This window comes from Dermochelys coriacea, chromosome 22 (genome assembly GCF_009764565.3).
Source record: "Dermochelys coriacea isolate rDerCor1 chromosome 22, rDerCor1.pri.v4, whole genome shotgun sequence".
Classification (NCBI taxonomy): domain Eukaryota; kingdom Metazoa; phylum Chordata; order Testudines; family Dermochelyidae; genus Dermochelys; species Dermochelys coriacea.
In genome coordinates this window covers 3,397,571-3,418,922 of record NC_050089.1, presented here as the reverse complement: position 1 = coordinate 3,418,922, position 21,352 = coordinate 3,397,571, and the positions used below count along the sequence as shown (strand labels likewise).

The 21,352-nt window shown below is 49.3% G+C and overlaps 1 protein-coding gene across 16 annotated transcripts in view; it reads right to left on the bottom strand.

Annotated features, from left to right (window-relative positions):
• The window catches only part of ST3GAL4 (ST3 beta-galactoside alpha-2,3-sialyltransferase 4), a 167,440-nt gene that overhangs the window by 6,626 nt on the left and 139,462 nt on the right, over positions 1–21,352 (bottom strand). For 13 of the 16 annotated variants that reach the window (XM_043500787.1, XM_043500785.1, XM_038380581.2 and 10 more), the window contains 8 exons: positions 16,502–16,580; positions 12,680–12,761; positions 11,515–11,595; positions 11,205–11,302; positions 7,004–7,064; positions 2,468–2,563; positions 664–853; positions 384–527 (listed from right to left, as the gene is read on the bottom strand). In XM_043500787.1, coding sequence (XP_043356722.1) covers positions 384–527; positions 664–853; positions 2,468–2,563; positions 7,004–7,064; positions 11,205–11,302; positions 11,515–11,595; positions 12,680–12,761; positions 16,502–16,580 — 831 coding nt within the window. Of the gene's footprint in view, positions 1–383; positions 528–663; positions 854–2,467; positions 2,564–7,003; positions 7,065–11,204; positions 11,303–11,514; positions 11,596–12,679; positions 12,762–16,501; positions 16,581–17,613; positions 17,638–21,352 lie in introns of those variants that run through there. The other 3 variants (XM_043500792.1, XM_043500780.1, XM_043500794.1) reach the window with 3 other exon arrangements.

The following is a 21,352-nucleotide window of genomic DNA, read 5'->3' as shown; positions in this document are numbered from 1 at the left end:
CAGTGTGAATATAATCTCAAGGATGCAGGGAAACAGAGGTGAGTGGGTTGCCAGCATCTCCCCCCACCCGGGAGGCCCCATACTGCGGATGGATGGATCACCTAGCATTTTATCTACAAAGCACCGTAAGAATCACCCAAGTGGCCTTCACCTTGGTCTCTTCCTGCCTTGGAAAGGGCAGTAATTTTCCAAGCCATGTGGACCCAGCCCTGGGCTACTCAATAAGTTGATGGGACACGATGGGGAAAAAGGAGGGGGGGCAGTGCAGCAGAATGGCACCAGGCCCCCTTAGTGAGTTCCAGTCAGGACCGCCCTGTGATTTAGATCCGGGGCACTGCAAGTCTGTCTTGCTCTCTCTGCCCCCAGCACACTGGCTCCCTTACCTGTTTAATCTTCCGCGGCTGCCTCATGGAAAGATTAAGCAATTTAGCAGCAGTAATTTCCATAAAGTAAGGGTTCAGAATGCGCACTTGTTCGGGATTGGCATCCCAGATTAAAGGGGGCTGCTTCCAGAACCCTTTGCGAACCTGGAAAAGGACAACAGGAAAGTCAGGGGCTATTCTTTCCCCACTAGGGCTGCCCCAGGCTTGCACCCAGCGGCGAGAGCGAAACAAGGCAGAGGAGAGGCCAGACGTAGCCCCCTGCTCTCCCTGCGGCACTTACTCGCTTCTTGTCATTGAGGATCGTCTCCAGCCACTGGAAATCCATGGGTTTAAAGGGCACCAGCACCAGCAGAGTATCCGGGTTGTTTTCCCGTCTGGGGTTGAAGTGCGCGGACTCTGGGTAAAACAGCCGCATAGTGGTTTTGGAGCCCACGTCCCCCTCGTACCCATGAACCGGTGCGTTGTTCAACCTGTGGGGAGGGAGCGCAAGATGAGGAAGGAGATATTTCACACATGTCCCACTTTCCCCATGACCTGTCCCATTAGCACCTGGCTTCCCGTCCCAAGCGGAGACGCCTTCAGGGATTCGAGCCACCTGCTCGCTATACTTTGACATGATAGATGTTAGGTTAGGGGACATGGGGACAGGATCCTTCAGGAATGAACTCCCCCGGGAAGTAAGGCCCATCCCAACACCCCCCACCTCCCACTTGAGTGCCAGGCGCATTGCTTTGACCTGCCTTCTCTAACAAATCCTGAGGAACGTGAGTGTATATTTCCACAAAACCACCCAAACCCAACCCTTCGCCTGCCAACACATCTCTCCCTGGGACAGGATGAGAGAGCAAACACAGGACAGATGTTAGTCACATTGCTTAATGCATGACTGCAAGGTGCTCATACACTATAGTGACAAGCGTGGCAGAAGGGCCTGAATAGACTAGAATTTCCAGGTTGGACTAACCCAGATCTCCCACATCCCTTGTGTAAATCTGTGCATTTCCGTTCAGATCAGACTGAGGAACTGGCCTAAGGAGTCTGAGCACTTGCTTCTCGCTGGTGCTGGCAATTCCAGCTCCCAGGAAAGCCCAGCAGCCTGCTTCCCTGTCAGCTTGCCACATGGGCTACTGGGGAGCCCTGCCATCTGGACCCTCTGGCACCAGGAACCGCAGACTTCCAGGGTCCAAATCGCCAGGGCATCCCTACCACACAGTCTGCCTGGGTCCACATCTCCAGAGCATCCCCACTACATGAGCTGCCCCAGGGACCCCAGATTTCCAGGGCCAGTGTCTCAAAGGCAGCCCTGTTATGTCAGAGCTTCCAGGCTGCCTGCCATGGAGCCAGGACCCTGTGGGCTCTCCGGGCTTCCAAGCTCTCTGCTGTGGTGCCAGGAACCTGGCACTTTTGAAAGCCTGACTCTAACTGGAGCTTGGCTCCGAGATCCTCAGCCTGGAGTCTGGAAATCCTGAGGTCTCTCAGGGTCATTGCCATCAAGCTGATAGCCTGGAGGTCCTGGAACAGGCTGCCTCATATAAGCTGCCCAGGGACCCTGTATTTCCAGGCTCTGCAACTCAAAGGGTAGCCCCAGGGCCAGGGACCCCAGAGCTCTCAGACTCCCCTGGCCAGCTGCTAACAGCCACAGTGAAACTGGTATGAACATTTGGGAAATGCCACGGGTCCATGCTTCTGCACCAAATTTTTGTTCAGGATTTCCCGTTCGCCAGCCATTCTGATAACATTTGATTCCAATTCAGAACTCAATCAAATGGCAAAATGTCTTGGCCAGCTCTTGTCTGTGCAAGCCCTGCTCCCTGGCTCTGCCTCCTTTCATGCACTCCAACGCGAAGTCAAAGGAAAAGGGAAAGATACGTGGCTCACACGCCGCATCAATTCTGATCTCTCAACATGAAAAGAATGCATTCCGTTTTCCTCCATCCCATTAACGTAGCATGGATCCCAGAGTGTTTATCTCAGTCTGTCCCCAGGTATCTGCAAACATATTCCACTGGGTCGAAACAGATGTGATGGATCCTTGTTGGGAGGAAGACTAACCCCAATTTTACTGAATCTCCTTAGTGCCTTACCTGATTACCACGTCATATTTGTTGATTGCTTCCCCCATGGAGCTGTTTCGGAGCCGGTGTCCGTTCCCCACCACTGCACATCTTCGGCACTTCATGCTGCAAAAGAAAAGATAATCTCAACCAAACGCCCTAACTGCCCTTTTCATCTCTGGGGGATTCTCTTCCGCTTTACATTGAACAGTTTAGTTCTTTACACATTTTTAGAAGCAACGAAAAGAGCCTCGACTCCTTGGCACCCTCTAGGGTTGAGCTTCTTGCTGTCCCGGGGGGGAGGGGGGTGTGAAGTTTTGTACGTAATTCTATGGATTTGTGATGCAAAAGGTCAGACAAGATGGTAATGGACGCTTCTGCCTTGAGATCTATGAATCTGCAAGCACTGCATTTTTACCGGTGGATTCCAGGAGAAATGCAGGTGTGAATTCCCATTGCCGCTCTCCCTTGGCCTAGTCAGTAGGGCCATTTCTCTGATGTAGACACTTGCCCCCTCCCACCCACTAGGAGCTAAACTGAAATCACAAACCCATTTCACACAGACCCCTGAGTAGCAATGGCACCCAGTCACTACCAACACAGCTAGATTCCAAGTGGAGACCCAGAGACAAGAGAGACCCTTTATCAGCACATTAAACTGCAAACAACACATGTTAACACCCGAAGAAGGTGGCAGGTGCGTATAATAAGCCCTCTGCTCAGTGGACAGCAGGGATTGAACTTGAGACTTTCATCACTAAAAGCAAGAGCCCTTACCGCTTGAGCTACAGGAGTAACTCCTCTAAATTGGCACAGAAGTAGACTCTTATCCTCTTATGTGAACTGCACCCTTAGCATGAGTTACATATCGTTCCGCAGGAAAGACCCTGGCCTGGGATTCTGTTCCCTGGTGTGACGCAGACTCCAGGTGTGATCCTGGGTAAGTCTCCATCTCTCTGTGCCCCAGTTTTCTCATGTGTGAGCTGGGGATGCCACCCCAGCAGCATAGGGAGGTTGTGAGGTCTACAGAAGCTCCCGAGCCCGTCAGACGGGGGATACTATGGAAGAGCAGGTTTCAGAGTAGCAGCCGTGTTAGTCTGTATTCGCAAAAAGAAAAGGAGTACTTGTGGCACCTTAGAGACTAACAAATTTATTAGAGCATAAGCTTTCGTGAGCTACAGCTCACTGCATCCGATGAAGTGAGCTGTAGCTCACGAAAGCTTATGCTCTAATAAATTCGTTAGTCTCTAAGGTGCCACAAGTACTCCTTTTCTTTTTATGGAAGAGCAGAGGCAGCATCCTCCTGCAGGCCCTGGGCACCGTTCCGGCAGCAACGGCTGAGGTCGGAAGGTGAAAACCAAGTGCCAACCTGCCTGTTGAGGAAAAGAAACCTGCTGGTGCCAGAAGCTGGGGTGGAAAGAAGCATCCATGTGATAAGCCAGCCCCGCAACTGGACCACTGTCAGAAAGATCTCTAGGCAACTGGTGGAAGCTGCTTCACCCAGTCAACCCAATTCTTCCACCAGTTCAAGCCACTTCAGAGAGATGACTCCGTGGCAGCAGCTTGTTGAGGCCAGTCTCTTCCCTTCCACTGCTGCCTCCAGCTACCTGGAGAGCTGCGAGGCAAACACCAAGCCGTTGGATACCCTCATAAAAATGGGATGAGAGGCTGGATTTCATCCCAGAGCTTATAGATAGTGCACTGAAATGCAGGGAAACATAGGGGGTGAGCCTGCACTCCGCACCTCCCCTAGCAAACCACAAACAGCACTGTATGGCGCGAACAGCCCCATGCTTCAGCTCACCAGGGTGCAACAGGGAGGTGGCTGCTGCTGCTCTAAAGCCGCCAGTGTGGCCTAGCGACTCGAACACCCCACTGAGTCGCAGGGATCCTTGGTTCTATTCCCAGCTCAGCTGCTGGGTGACCTTGGGCAAGTCACATCTCTCTGTGCCTCAGTTTCCCCATCTGCACAATGGGACTAGTGATACTGACCTCCTTTGTAGAGCTCATGGAGATCTACGGAAGAGATGAGCTAGGCGTTAGTATTTTATTGCATCAGAGACAGGCCTTTAACTGGCCCAGCAACTGCCTCTGCAGCATGTTCCATAAGTCCTGGCTTGACCCCAGGTTTCCCTTCTGTCCTAGGGACAGCAGCCCAGCTGCTGGAGGCGACAGCCACACGAGGAAGTATCTGATTACACTGTTCAGCCCTGCATTGGAGTTTTGTTGGGCCTCTGAGATCTGGTTCTCGTTCCTGATTCTAGGTGGGCTGGGTGAGTGGATCCTGTTCCTTTGCTCTGCTACAACAGTGCCCCAGATCCTCTGGGGTTGTAGGAAAGGGGAGGGAGGGGGTCACTCACACTGTATTTATGACCCACGCCTCGCATGGTCCGTGCCTGACTAGCTCAGACAAGCAGACAGACCAGAGCAAGAGAGAGCCAGAGCTCGGCTGTCAGACAGAATCATGGGCACGGGAGCGAGTCACCATTCCACAGCTGACTGACCCTGCAGCTCGTTACCCGCCTGCCAAAAAGCAATGGCTTGTTTTGCCATACATCCCCCAGAGAGTCCAGCAATGTACTTCATTTTAGTGCAAACAAACAGCCAGGCCGCTGGCTGGGGCTGCAGCACCATTACATCATGTCCTGGAGCATGTCTGTCAACACGGGGCTGGATAACAGATTGCAAGTCTACCAGGGGCTCAGAAATCCAATCCTGCCATTGGCTGCAGGGAAGCAGCACACTGGGGGGAGGAGGGGTCTCATCCAACCAACTCCCTTGTGCACATCATAAATCTGCTCATCAGCCTGGCATGCAGTTTGGCAACCTTGGCTCACAAGGGGCCCAAGGACTGAAATAGCAGCGGGGCTGCAGGGCAGGATTAAGGGGTGTCAGCATAGACACAAGGACTGGCAAGGCAGGCGGGCTGAGCCACATGGAGAAACTTGCCTGTGCTGGGCTTGACTCTGTCCACCCCTCCCTCCCTCTCTTCTCACAGTTTACATGGGGAGAGGAAGCAGCAGGAGAGTGGGCGTATGTGGGACAATGCCAGGGAGGGGAGGAGAGATGAGGCAGGGGTACAGATGCGGGAGAGATCTGGGCAAAGCTCCACATACACACCAAGGGAAGGAGAATGGGGCAGTTTGGGGATGTTAGTGATCAAGAGGGCACTGGGGTGGGGTTTGGCGATGCGCTCCCAACACACACAGAAGGCCAGGGTCTCCGACAGTCAAACACCCCAGCAGGTGCACTCACACGCCAGAGGTATTTGTGAAAGGGCACAGCTCAGGGCAATGGCAGCTCTTCGGGTGAGCAGGGCAGCCTACATAGGAGATGGAAAACTCAGACTTCAAACCCCCCTCCATGGGTTAAAGCCCAGTGTTAGGCAGTGGTAACACCTGTGCCACGTGCTGGAGGTCCACCAGTTCTACAGCAAGATGGTGGGGAGACAGTGGGCATGCACTTAGTTCAAGGGGGAGAGGCCCTCTCACTGCAGTGTACATCAGGGACACCGACTGACACGCTGAGTCTCTGGTGCAAGGGGACTAAGTCTGTGCAAGCAGTTTCTTCTTTTTGGCAAGTTTCCAAAGGGCAATAGTAGACGATGGTTCTAAGGAGAGGTGAGAGTGACCTGTATGCTTCTCCACCAGGAGCTAAGGATGCGAGGACATCTCAGCCCCAGGACAGGAGTTCACCCACCTGGCTTTTGGATTTTCTGGCAGCCATCACCTGAGCTGTCCTCCAGAGGGGGCTGGCGGCCAATTTAGGATGAATGAAAAGCACATGGTGACGATGGCATGGGCGGAGAGGGTGATAGGAAAGACTCCCAGGAAAGAGGAGGAAGAGATGGATTGTACCCAAGAAGATGGTAAACATGTGGACCTTTGCGCTGCCTCAGACAGACATAGATGGTGGATGTTTGCATGACAACCCAACCCCACCTGATGGAGAAGACGACTCCATTGTCTCTTTGTCTTGATCCAGAGCCTGGTCAGATGATTTATGAACATCCACAAGGGGACCAAGAAAGAGAACACATAGGCCAATATAAATGGACTTCAGCCTCCTTGGTATTCAGGCCAAGAGCTTCCTGTGTTCATTCGGAGAGGGGGCTCTGCTGGGTTTAAATCCAATTTTTGGTTCATCAAAATCTTTGCTAGGGATCTTCTCATCCAGCGTGAGTCCAGGCTGGCAGTAACTGAATGTCTCCAAATGCCACCTGAGCGCCGGTGACCTACATGAAGTGACTCTGAAAACTCAAGGCCCTAGCCTGGAGATCCAGACACCAAATCCCTCAACTCACAGATGGCTCTAACTGGCCCAGCAGAGAAGCCAAGGGCCGGATGGGCTGTGGGGCTTGAACTCCTCACAAGGGCACACTGATATTAGACAACACATGAGGGGCAGAAAGGAGCTAGCCCTGCCACTGTGCCCTGTGCCTGACTGGTGGATAAAGAGTGGACTTGAGTCTCCAGAGCTCTCAGTCCAGCCCCTTCCACAGCTCTGTGATGATCATTCACCCGACAATGGCAGCACGGGAGGAAACGTTAGATGCACTGGAATTACCTTTGGATGCTTTCGGGCACCGAGTAGCTGGTGATCGCTAACACCCGGAGGAGAATGTCTTCTGCAAAGGAATGCAAGGGGGCAGTTAGTGAGATCAGCCCTCCCCAGAAGCCATGAGATCCCCATGTTAGGGACAAGACCCCAGGCTACCCCCATGCACCACATGGCAACCAGAGAGGGAATTCTTCTTTTGGAGGGCTGTTTCCCTGGGATCATCCCCTTTCCCACCATCAAAGGCTCCACTCCCATCCTCCCTCTGGCCAAAGGCAATTGGGCCTGGCCATCTTCCACACGCAGTCCCCTCTGCCATGTGCTGACTGGCAGGGCTGGGGAGGTCAGATAGAGAGAGGGGTGCAAGTAGCAAAGATGCTCTGAGCGCCACTCAGGTCTTTCCCAGTGGATGGACCCTGCAGCACATCCATGCCGGAGCATCCTCCTCGAGGCTGTGGCAGCCACACAAGACAGATCACAAGTTGTGCAGCAGGAAGGAAAGAGTGTAGCAACTTAACAAGAATGGTTCAGTTCCTCTGAGGCTGGCGAGGGAAACAGAGGCGGCCATGTACTTATTGATCAGGCAGCAGTTGGAACAAACAACATGATGCACTTAGGTGCCTTGAAGCAGGAGCACTGAGAAAGACTGGATAGAGCCTTCCTTAGCAGCTGTCCTGTTAACCTGCCCTCTGGCATCAGCACTCACCAGCCCCAGGGCTGCTCCCAAATGCACTCTGTGCAGAACCCTGCTTCCTTGGGTATCCTTGTCTGTCTGCATCCACCTGTTGTTTCTTGTCTTAGACTTAGATTTCAAGTGTTTTGGGGCAGTTTGCACAGTACCCAGCACAACGGGGTGTTGGGCCACGACTGGGGCTCCTAAGTGTTACAAATAAATAATGACAGTAATGACAGAAGACTCTCGCTCTCTCCAGAGGAGCCTGCATCTGCACCAGCAGATCTCCTACCCGCTATTAAGACACAGCGCTGCCCAGAGCTTCCCCTGGTGGCTATACACCTCCCAGCTGCAGTGGGGTTCACCACACTCATCAACAGCCATGGGGCAGGCAGGCAAGGAGGAGCTGGGAGCAACCATGTTCACTGGCAGATGGTGGCTGAAGTCTCTCGCATTCCACCATTGGACCCCTCCCTGCCATCCACACTCCCAAAGTGAACTGCTCCTGCCAGGAGTGAGGACTTGGGTAGATGTTCAAGAGAGCTGGCAGGTTCTCAATTGAATGCACAACTTCAAACTATGCCAGTGCGAAGGAAAGACAGGAAAAATCAGAAGAGACCCATATGGCTCCATCAGGAGCCCTCTGATGACCTGAAAACCAAAAAAGAATCCTACAAAAAGTGGAAACATGGCCAAATTGCTAAGGAGGAGTACAAAAGAACAGCACAGACATGTAGGGACAAAATCAGAAAGGCTAAGGCACAAAATGAGTAACACCTAGCCAGGGACATGAAAGGCAATAAGAAGAGGTTCTTTAAATACATTAGGAGCAAGAGAAAGACAACGGCAAGTGTAGGTCCTCTACTTGACAGGAAAGGAGAGCTAACAACTGATGAATGAAGAAGGCTGAGGTATTGAATGCCCATTTTCCTTCAGTCTTCACTAAAAAGGTTAATGGTGACCAGATACTCAACACAATTAATATTCACAAGAAAGGAAGGAACACAAGCCAAAACAGGGAAAGAACAGGTTAAGGACTATTTTGATAAGTTAGGTGTATCCAAGTCAGCAGGGCCTGATGAAATTCATCCTAGGTACTTAAGGAACGAGATGAAGAAATCTTGGAACCATTAGCATTTATCTTCCAGAATCCATGGAAGATGGGTGAGTCCCAGAAGGCTGGAGAAGGATAAACATAGTTCCTATTTTTATAAAGGGGAATCAGGAGAACATGGGGAACCACAGACCGGGCAGACTAACTTCAATATCTGAAAAATACTGGAACAAATGATTAAACAATCAATTTGTAAGCACCTAGAGGATAAAAGGATAATAAGGACTAGCCAGCATGGATCGGTCAAGTACAAATCATGCCAAACCAACCTGATATCTTTCTTTGAAAGAGTTTCTGGCCTAATGAATGGAGGTAGCAGTGGATGTGATACATCTTGATTTTATTTCAGAGTAGCAGCCGTGTTAGTCTGTATTCGCAAAAAGAAAAGGAGTACTTGTGGCACCTTAGAGACTAACAAATTTATCTGAGCATAAGCTTTCGTGAGCTACAGCTCACTTCATCGCAAAAGCTTATGCTCAAATAAATTTGTTAGTCTCTAAGGTGCCACAAGTACTCCTTTTCATCTTGATTTTAGTAAGGCTTTTGACACAGACCCACATGAGACTTTCATAAGCAAACTAGGGAAATGTGGTCTTGATGAAATTACTATAAGGTGGGTGCACAACTGGTTGAAAGACCAGACTCAGAAAGTTGTTATCAATGGTTCACTGTCCATCTGGGAGGGTTTATCTAGCGGGGTCCCGCGGGGACAGTCCTGGGTTTGGTATTTTTTTTAATGACTTGGCTAATGGAGTAGAGAGTATATGCAGATGACACCAAGCTGGGAGAGGTTGCAAGCACTTTGGAGGATAGGATTAGAAATGACACTGACTTTGACAAACTGGAGAACTGGTCTGAATTCAACAAGATGAAATTCAGTGCAGACAAATGCAAAATACTTCACTTAGGAAGGAAAATAAAATGCACAACTACAAAAATGGGAAATCAGTGGCTAGGTGGTCGTACTGCTGAAAAGGATCTGGGGGCTATAACGGATCACAAATTGAATATGAGTCAACAATGTGATAGAGTTGCAAAAAAGGCTAAACATTCTGGAGTGTGTTAACAGAAGTGTTGTATGTAAGACACACAAAGTAACTGTCCCCCTCCAGTCGGCACTGGTGAGGTCTTGGCTGCAATACTGTGTCCAAGTTTGGGTGCCACACTAGGAGCGAAGTGGACAAACTGAAGAGAGTCCAGAGGAGAGCAACAAGAATGATTAAAGGTGTTCATTTTTGTTCATCCTAGAAAACCTGACCTAGGAGGAAAAGCTAAAAATCTGGGCATGTTTAGTCTTGAGAAAAGAAGACAGAGGGGACCTGATAACAGAGGTCAGCTATGTTAAGGGATGTTACAAAGAGGACCGTGGTCAATTGTTGTCCTACCTTCAGTGGACATGAAAAAGTAGCAATGGGCTTAATCTGCCGCAAGGGAGATTTAGGTTAGATCATAGGAAAAACTTTCTAACTCTAAGGCCAGTTAAGCTCCAGGATAGGCATCCAAGGAAGGTTGTGGAATCCCCATCACTGAAGGTTTTTAAATCCAGGTTCGACAAACCCCTCTCAGGGATGGCGTAGCTTTACTTGGTCCTGCCACAACACAGGGGGGCTGGACTTGATGACCTCTTGAGGCCCCTTCCAGCCCCATGTTTCTATGACCCTATCTATCCCTGGAGCCAAAAGCCAGGAGGAAGGGGAGGGAGAGGACTGCTGCCATCTCCCAGGAGCAGTTGCTAGGGGATAAAAGAGATCCACATCTGGTGTGGCTTGGGCACGGAGAGGGACACTTTGCACACAGGAACTGGAGGGGTATACATAACCAAAAGCAGTCGCTATTACTTCCGCGTTGCCAGACTTTGCTGTGTTATAAATGATGTTAAGGCTCCTACAGCTTGGAACAGGCACCCTTTTACTATTTTTAATCTACATAAAATAGTCTTTATTCACCTTTTTAAAAAGAGATTTAGTTATCCAGTTAGGGAGCAGAAACAGTATCGTGTGACTCTGACAACCAATCACGAATCATGGGCAACAAGCAAGTTGCTGCAAACCGTTTGTGAACGCCCGACTGGCTGAAAGTTTTTCTCACAACCTGGGCAAGCAATCACCAAACCTTTGTAAGAATTCATCTGTTTGGGGGTAATTCCCTAAACAAAAACAGGGGTCAGCTGACAAGTAGTTATTTGCAACACACTCACGGAAAGGCCATGCAAACCATAAGCAAGTCCAGGGCAGAGCCAAGAAGCCACGGGAGAGAGCAGATCAAGCCACATTGGTTAGATTGCAAGTAAGAAATAGGAGGCAGCAGGAGAGACAGAAAAAGCAGGTGTAAAGGGGAACACATTTCCTTTATTATGTGCCATGCTGCAATTAACCAAACCCCAGGGATTGATGCTGCAGAGCAGAGAAAGCAGGTTTGCTTACCGCTTCCTTTAGTCCCATATGGCAGCTCATACGGCGACTGGTTCTTCACCCAAAAGTAATCGTTTAGGTGTAAAAACATGGGATGGTCCCGTGTGTAACTGCAAGGAACACAGAGCGGGATTAGCCAGAGGGAGGTGCAAACCTGAACTGAACTGGCATCTTCAGCTGACTTCACAGTCTATTCTCCGCCCTTGCCTCACCCCCAGAGCCCGCCGTGCCAATCCTCCCCCAGTTCCCACATGCCATCCATCCCCTGGGAGCAAAGAGCAGCCCTGCAAAGGCCCAGCTCCTGCTCAGAACAGTTACTCACTTTCCTATGAGCAGCGTGGCTTTCTTTTCCAACTCTCCTTGGGGACACGTCATTCTGACATCTTGCACGGGGAAAGAAAAACTGTAAGGCAAGCAGCGGAGATGGTGATTTCCCCAGCCCGGGCTCCGCCCGCATGACGAGCCGTCCTTTCCACATCCGGCAAGCAGGCGCAAGTCCACGCGAGAGCAGAGCATGTCACTGCCAGACAATAACTGAGGGCTTGGGTCCCATGTCACCTCCAGGCCATGTGCCACTAGCAGAGCTTATTGCAGGTCATCCTAGTGACAAGTTGCCAGAGGAGCTATGGCAGAGCCTGAGGGAATCTCCAGGTATACTAAACTAAGAATATGCTTAGTGGGTAATAGCAGCCCTCTCTCTACTGACTGCTATATGCTCAAATACTAGGCTCTTAAGAGAGAGAGCAGTATGCAGAGATGTCACTCACGTCTTCAGCTCTAGGCAGAAGCACCAAAGAAAACTGCCTAACATCTTTTTCGACTGCTTATCCTCTGCACTTATTCTTTAACCCTTTGGGTGCGTCGTTGAGTAGAGAAAAAGGTGCATTCTCATTCTGTGAACTAACCCCATCGTTTAACTCAACCTCCTAACATGCATTTAAAACTACAACCAGCCTTCTCTGGGATTCTACCTCACTTAAGTTATTAGTCTTCACTAACATGGTAAGAACGCACCTTTTAGTGAAGACAAGGCTGAGACGCTCACTCACCATGATCCACAGCCCAGATTTTTCAGGATCATCCCAAATTCACCTTGGACAAGCACTGAGCTATCCCCCAAAAATCCGATAGGCTTGGGAAGGGGAACCCCCAATGCATGGTTATGCAATGTCATCACAACAAGATGGCACTTACTGGTGCCCTTCACCTGTTGTGCGGTTGAATTATAATCGTGTTTATCCTGTAGGATGAACTGAGGAGGTGAATCTCATCAGCTGATCCAGACTAGATAGGCCTCCCTTTTATCTAGCCAGAAGCAGTGTCATTTAGCTATCCCTGACTCCAGCTTCACACTGTTCCTGAGATCGAGAGTGTGTCCCTTCCACGCACTGTGTCTTAGTTTCAGAGCGAGGCAGCCTGAAACCATCAGGAAAGGGCAGAAGAGAAAAGCCTCTTGCCCCCACTAAAACTTTTAAAAAGACACTCACAGATGTATGTACCTTTCTTCGCGGGATATAGAGTACCACGCCAACACCAGAAAGAACGCCAGCCCTAAGATCATCTTCCATCCTATGAGAGACAGAGAACATGCTGTAATGCTGGGACCACGGAGCTGGGACCACACAACATGCAACCCTCCCATCAGCTCAATACATGGACCTTGGTTTACATCCTTTTAGCCAGATCTCAATTCACAGGCAAAGCCAATTTGAACTCATTTTTTGAATAAGGTTTCATGGGGCAGTGTGTCAAATGCTTTAGTGGTTTGCAGATCAGTTCTCCTCCTTTCCCTGGTGTCTATGGTATAATGCAAGTTCCAAAGTAAACTATTGGAACTTACAGGGCCAGATTCACGCCAGTCCTAACTAATCCTTCCCAAAAATTAATATGTGAAGAAAATGCAGACACATTCCAATGGAAGAGGAGATGCAATTTCTGGATCAAATTCTCTTCTTCGCTGACTTCAGTGGAGTTTTGCCCATTTACACTAGCAGGGAATTTGGCCCTCTGGCAGTGGTTTCTCATTAACCCTGCTTTCTCCAGAGCAGCAGCTGTTCCATTTTTTTGCTGTGCCTGTATGGAGAAGGCAACTAACCCTTTCTTTCATTTCATAGATTTTTTTTTTTTTTTTAAGGCCAGAAGGGACCGTTATGATCCTCCTCCTGCACAACACAGGCCTGAAATTTCTCTCCCTCATTATTGCATCAAGCACAGTTCTAGTGGTTGAGCTGGAGCAGGATTTCAGAAAAAGACATCCAATCTTCGTTTAAAGACTTCAGGATTATGGCAAACCCACCACAACCCTAGATAAGTTGCTCCAATGGTTAATTGCTTTCCACTTAAAAGTTTGCATCTAATTTCTAGCCTGAATTTATCTTGTTTCAGCTCACAGCCCACAACGGATTTTGTTATGTCTGCTAGATTAAAGAGCTCTCTATTAGCAGAATTTTTCTCCCCACAATGGGGAATCGCCTGAGGTGATGCTACTGGGAATTGAACTTTTGGTTCCAATGGGTCTGGCCTATCGGCCCACCAACTCAGCATCTCCCTCCTTCTGCTGGCACCACTAAACATCTAAGAAGCCTGCCCTTCCGCAGGGAGAAGTTGCCATTGTATGATGTACCACTCATGCAGCACGTTACAGAGGGTGGCACATGCTGAGCTCTCTCCCTCTCTCTCTCTTATAGAGATTTTACCTTTAGTTTCTTTTTGTTTTGACATTTCTCAGACTAGAATAAAAGTCATTCAGGCTCAAAGTGCCTGTTTGCTGGGTGTGTGGAAAAGCAAAATTTATAATGGCAAAGTCCAATGCATATTCGATCACTCAGGGAAAAATAAAGTTTGACAAGTCCGTATTTCAGTGCAATGTGCAGCAACAGACCAACGTGTCTGCTCTATCAGTGACCGATGGGAGACTGAAGGTCCAATTCTGCAATTGAGGAGACTGAACTCCTCCATGATTTGAGGTCAACCTGTAGCTAGAATACAGGTCAAAGATATGGAACTGTTATTAACAGCATCAGTGCTTACGTTGGAGAAACTTGTTATGATTCACCAGGCTACTGAGATAACTTCAATGCAAATTACTCTGACTGGATGTCTGGTTGCCGACCAGGGACCAGATTTGGGTTGGTGCAACAGGAGAAGAAAAAGAAGCCAAATGCACAGAAAGCAGCTAAAGGGGAACAACAGCATGGAGCCCACAGTTTGCAGTGGCACATGATGTGAAAGGAAACGTCTGCTCAAGCAGCATCCAGCACGAGAAACACACTGGAGAGGTATGTGTCACACAAGAAGATGACAGAGAGGAAGCTGTGCTCATTGGTATAATGATGAAGTGCAGGTGCCATTAGCACCCATCAGCAGGATGGCCCAGAAATGGAACACCTGACCAGGTAAGGCTGGTGACAGGAGCACACAGCTGCATTATGAAAGATGAAGCAGCTACTGAAGTGTGGCTATCCGAGTCATGAGTCCCACCCACTTAACTTCAGCCAAAGAAATTTGCATCCGAGATAAATTTATCGTTTCTGTGGAACAGACACTTCCTGTTCAGAGGCTCATGCTCACATGCTGTGAAACAGAGCCATTTGCCAAGCCCCTTAGCTGGCCCAGACTCTTATACCCGGTTGCGGCTAGTGATATGTCCACCACAGGCTGGGCTGTTTAATCTACCTTTATTGGTCTTTACAACCAAACTAGACCTGATCTGCCTGCCCTGCTCAATGAACAGGAAGTGTCTGTTCCACAGAAACGATAAATTTATCTCGGATGCAAATTTCTTTGGCTGAAGTTAAGTGGGTGGGACTCATGACTCGGATAGCCACACTTCAGTAGCTGCTTCATCTTTCATAATGCAGCTGTGTGCTCCTGTCACCAGCCTTACCTGGTCAGGTGTTCCATTTCTGGGCCATCCTGCTGATGGGTGCTAATGGCACCTGCACTTCATCATTATACCAATGAGCACAGCTTCCTCTCTGTCATCTTCTTGCGTGCGCTCATCCAGAATCATCTAACCAATCACAAACTGATCCCGGTCGACACACCCTGCCCCAGCCTGTCACAACCCCTTCCCTGGCTCAGGGTACCCTGCCTGCCACCAGCCAGCCACAACAGTCTCCTCACGTCTCTGCCCGCTAACCTAGTAGCAGCTGGTGTCCACGTAAGATGGGAGGATTCACAGCGTCCCTCCCATCACCCACCTACTACCTGTTTATATTTGCCCATCACTATAACACGTAGGTACCAAGCACAGGGAGTAGAAGCTCCAGCAGGGACCTCTGGGAATTACATCCTAGTCCAGTCTCATATGGGCTGTAGATTCACAGGGCTGTGTGTTTTTTATTTCCCCTTCTCCAATCCCCTCCACTCCCCCCCAATACACACATATTAGCCCAGCCTAAGGATGAGGGAGGTGGGAAAAGATGGCCAGATCAGAAACAGTGACAACTGTACATATCGTGAGAATGTAAGAATGGCCGTACCGGGTCAAACCAAAGGTCCATCTAGCCCAGCGTCCTGTCTTCCAACAAGGGCCAATGCTAGGTGCTCCAGAGGAAATGAACAAAACAGGTAATCATCCAGTGATCCATCCCCTGTCGTCCAGCCCCTGCATCTGACAGCCAGAGGTTTAGGGACACCCCGAGCATGGGGGAATATCCCTGGCTAATAGCCATTGATGGAGCTATCCTCCCTCTCCCACCAGCCTCCTGGAGAAGACAAAAAGCTCCCTTCATCCTTCTTTGTGCCACCTCATCACACCATGCACGACCCTCCACACACTGGCTGATCCTCCAGAGCCACCGCGAAGGACAGAATGAGATCACGCCCTTGACCCCACTGGGAAGGTGATGAGTCATCCCTGAACTAGAGCCTGGGTCAACTACACGCTAGGCTCCAGCCAATCCAGGAGCCAGGAGCTGGTCTGGTGACTCTCAGGGCAGGTATATAAACCGCTTGGGAGACACGGCAGCTCCGTCTCCCCAGCTCACTTCATGGCTTGGAACCCTCCCCTGCCTGACAGTGGGGACAGACCACAGGCCTCAGCCTGCTCCAGCCCTGCTCTGGGTCCAGCCTGGCTCCCAGCCCTACTGCTGCCTTGCTCCGATCCTGCTCTTGACTCCTGATTCTGGCTCCAACCGTTGGGCCCAGCCATCCTTGCCTTGGTTTCTAACACCCACCTTGTTCCTTCCCCAGTCTGGGGGTCGCCATGGTGCTACAGGTCAGTATTAAATACCATTCTGTACATGAATTATCCGTGACCCTGCAAACCCGTCTCAGGGAAAGAACACAAAGCGACAAGGACTTACGGGACTTGTTGATCATTTTTATCAGCAGGAGAGGCGCCACCCGTTGGCTATTGCTCTCATCGCGGCCACTGCTGGTCACCTAGAGTGGGAAGAGGAAGACGCTTTGAGTCATACCTGCCAGGCAGAACATCTGATCACCCTGCACACATCCCTTCCCCTCCACGCTACATGGCACTGAAAGTCCTGCCTACAGGTATTCAGTGCCATAGAAGCACTTGCATTAGTGTGGCATGTGTGATAGTGATGCTAGCAGTTAAGATTTTATGTTAGCAATCACACACACACACACACACACACACACACACAGAGGCAGGCAGATGCTGATCATATATATCATCTGGTCACACACTCAGGGATTCAAAAGTGCCTCTGTGAATTAGGAGCGTAAGTCACTGTTGAAAATGAGACTTTGGAAGATTTCTATGCAGAGAGATTATAGACAGGTGTTTAAATTATACATGCCCTTCAGCAAGAAAAAAAATCAAAACCATTGAAATTTCTGTTTGAAAAAATGTGGTTTGTTCCATATGAACAAAATGTATTAATGTTACAGAAATAGGACTTCAGATGAGCTTATGTTTCCCGGTATAGTTCACAAATGTTATATGCCATGAAATGCTGTAGGTCAATTGTTAAGCACTTACTAAAAAAAAAACAAAAAAACAACCTAACTATACATATGCGCTTCTAATCCATATTCACATAACATTATATTTATGCAGCTGCATATTATTCCATAGGGTATTGTAGATAGAGACTAATAACTGTACTTCACTTCCCATGGAATCCCTGACGCACAGTACAGCTAAACATAGATTATTTATTAGGTTGTGAGCTAAAACATGAAGAGTTATAAATTCAGGCTGCACAGAGAAAGTTTTCCCCATTGAAGAGTTCTCTCCATGTTGTTATCAAAATAAATTAGATGTGAATACTTTCCCTTGCCCTAACTTTGCAGGATGGGGTATGCATAGTGATAAGCCATCTTCATTTTCAATTCACATTTTTAAAAAATAATTCTGCACACACACACACACACACACACACACACACCCATAAAGTGAGAGAGAGCGACCACCCAGACTGACAGACTCTGGGTCTGCACCACGCACCAGATGTGCTTTGCAGCTCCTGAACCAAGCAGACAGCTGCAGAGCTGATGCATCACCAAGGAGCCAAGCAGATCAGACAGAAGAGGCAGGTATTAAAGCAGCACACATCATGTCAGATTCCACGTACTCAGAAAGAACCAGATTCCTTTGATCCAGCCATCCACTTGAAAAGAGGCTTGGCTAGTGCTGTGTGTTTTCTAAAGACTTCTGCACTCACTCTGAGCTCTTCGGAAAGCCGCCCTGCGACGCATCGGGTGACTGCACCAGGGTGGAAGATCTCAGTGGAAAGGTTTGAAACCACCTTCCTAATTATCTCTTTGTGGTTAATTAAGGAAATATAATGAGCAGGCCTTCCCCACCCATGTACAGCATGTTTACTTTTTTCAGAGCAGGTGTCTGCAAACCAAGCGATTTTCAACAGCTCAGTCACTTGATTTATTACTTGGGTTCCTGAATGATTCCATAATTAAGTCATGTTTCCTTGAAATCTTTAGGCTGCCGTGGATCTTCGCAGAGGCAGACACCCCTCTGGAGAAGGGTGCCAGCAAACCAGGCAGGACATTCTTCCAAAATGACCTTTGCTCCATGCATCCATCTTGCTGATCCTTAGTCACTGGCAGGACAAAGCTGAGCATTCTCACATCCCTGAGCAGTCTAAAACTCTTCCAGGGCAATGGGAGCCAGTGGTTAAGCTCTCACCACTCCCTGACCACTCTAAGGTCAATGTTTACTTTGCCACACAATCCTCATTTTACCCCCCTTCCCGCCCGCACTCAGCAGTCACCATCTTGGCCAGCAAAAGCCAAACAAAACTAATCTAAAGCCACCTTTATTCGGGGGTGGGGGCACCGCTCGTTAAGAGCGATTCCCACCCTAAGTTGCTGGGGATATGCCACGAATCATTACAGGACGGAACAAATTAATTTCATAACCATGCGGCTCCTCAGAGCTTCAACACGCCCTGGAATTTATTCCTTCGCTAAGTGAATGTAAGTGCTGGGGAACAGGCGCCAAAAGGTCAAGCTTAGAGAGGCTTTGTTCTTCTCTTTACCCCTGCACTGCCCCTCAACCTGCCTTATCTCAGATCTAAAACTACCATATGCAGGGGAAGAGGATACTTCACTTGCCAGGACCCAATCAGCTGGGGTGCTGTGACCATTGCCTGTCACCAATATTGCCTCATTGTTTCCTTGTTCTCCCCTGTCTGGCTGTAGCCAGCCATTCCCTCCTGCCTTGTACTTAATTCATAATCTTTCCGAGTCTGGCTCTTTGCCCTGTGTTCAAGAATCGCAGCGTTTAAGACCAGAAGTGATCACTAGATCATCTAGTCTGACCTCCTGTATATCACAGGCCACCATCAGCCAGCACCCACGCACTAAACCCAACAGGTGAAATGACACCCCACTATGGCTAACCTCAGGAGACTAAGCTATTGTGTGCAGAGAAGAGACGGGCCCGAGGTGCACCAATGCCCGAGGCCCCACCAGTGGCAGAGAGCTACCAGAGAGAGGTAACTCACAGTCCCTTCCAGCCTCGGCCCGTCTGCAACAGCCACCTCTCATGAGCAATCTCTTGAGCCTTCTCCTATCTGACCACCAGCAGGGCTGCCCAGGCCATCGATAAAGACATCTGAGAAGTAACAAAGGACCAAGGGTGACCTTACCAACTGCAGGGGATTGAGTGGGCAGGACTCACCTACTCCATCCTAGCAGAAAACAACACCTGCTTAATGCTCCAGAGAACAGCCCCAGACAGTCTCTGCTGATAAATATGCCCTGGAATAAGATTTCCTCTTCACGCCCACCTTGGACAGGAGTTTAACTCCAGCAATTGTCTCCGTCTGACTCTCTGCACTCCTTACATGCATGGATTCCAAGGCCAAAAGGGACCATTGTAGCATCTAAGTCTGATAAAAGACCACACTGCTCCACAGCAGTGCTAGGATTGGAACTCACATCCTCCAGTATCAAAGGCTACAGCCTTACCCCTGTGCCACCACACCACCTCCACCCTTGCTGTGAGGCCACTTTGCAGGTCAACATGGTGCATGCCTACCGTCTTTCCTGCCCAGACGGAGCAGATATGACTCTTCTCATAGCCCATACAGGTCATTCTACAGATCAACTGGAGGGAGCACTGCTGAGTAATGTGATACTTCACCAAGGAGCTGCCCAAAACCGGGGATTTCTGGTTCCTGGGAAACGTCAATCTTTTGATTGTTTTCATTCCACACTTTGAATGTAAATTGTTTTTTTTGTTTTTTTTTCAAAATTTCCCATGAACCACAAATCTAAAAAAAAAAAAAAATTGTTTTGGAAATACCGACCCCAAACAAGACTTGCTCCCCAGAAGCAGGGCAGCCACTGACTGACAGTCTTGTCAATTTCACTAGAGCTGTGAACCTGACAAGAAATTTCAGTCCTCAACTGTTGGGGCTCCTGGGGTCTGCAACTCTGGGGCAAGGAGTCTGAAAGTCCTCATTGTCCCCAGATTCCCTGCTGCAGATCTGGGAGTCAATCCTGATTACAGCTGGGGCTTTCAGGAACCCAGATCCACAGCAGTGAGCCTGGAAACCCTGGCACGGCAGGGCTGCCTTGCAGCTCTGGACTCTAGGAAGGTCTGGGGTCCCCAGCCTGGCACTGCCCACAAGGCTAGGCTGCCCTGGAGCTGTGGACCAGGAAGTGCTGGTTCCCCAGCATCCCGCTGTGCAAGCTGGCAGCAAAGGATAGAATCTTGCATGGCAGGCAGGTTTCTGATAGACCAAAACCATTTTTACAGGCCATTTGGGGATCAATACACGGGCATTTGCTGACAAAAAGGTTCAGAGTGGAAGTTCAGACTTGAGCCCTCTGGCTGACATTACAGCTAGGCCACCACAGACAGTGAGCGTCTGCCTTTTACCCCATGCATTGTGTCACTGCAAAAGCAAAACAACACAGTGAGTGCGTTTCTGGAGGGGCAGGGGTTCACTGCCAGTGAGTTTAATCTCAGCTGATTAAACTCACCGGGCATTCAGCTGTGTGCCTCTGGACCCCACCCAAAAGGATGTGCTCTAATTACCCACAATGTCACTGCTCATCTGTCTCATTGCCCAATGAAGCCACACAGCTGAAGGGAGTCTTTGCAGCTGGGTTGGGTGCACCCTGAGCACCAGGGTGGCTCATCCACCTGAAACACTCACCAGGTGAGGAGATCTTAAAACAATATAGAACATTGGCACTTTTCTGCCACATTTCTTTGCTAGGAACTCACAATGCTAACCAAACCCTAAATCTGCCTCAGCCCATCCTCAACAGTAGGTCAGCAGGAGTGTCCCCATTTTACAGACAGGGAAAGTGAGGCATAGAAGTCAAATGCCTAGCCCCAAGTCAGTGGGAGATCTAGAGACAGAACTTGGATCCTTACCTTCCAGCTCCATGCTTTGGTCACTAGACCGGAGTCTTCCTCTGTAATCCCAACCACCCACACACTGCACCTACTAATCTACAGCCACAGCAAAAAATGCTTCAAAATGAAGAATGGCATTAAAAATGATGGAGGGACGTGTGAGGTTTGTTTTGTAAGTCATTGTGCTACACAATAAACGCGTTTTGAAGGTGAAAAGTGCTACAGAGTAGCAATGTCAAGAATTATTGTGGTTAGCAACAAGCCTGTGAAGGATTCTGTGCTCTTTCAGGGCCTCCATCCTCTGCCTTTGTTTCTTCATGTCATCTAAATGTGATTGGTTCTTTAAAAGCAA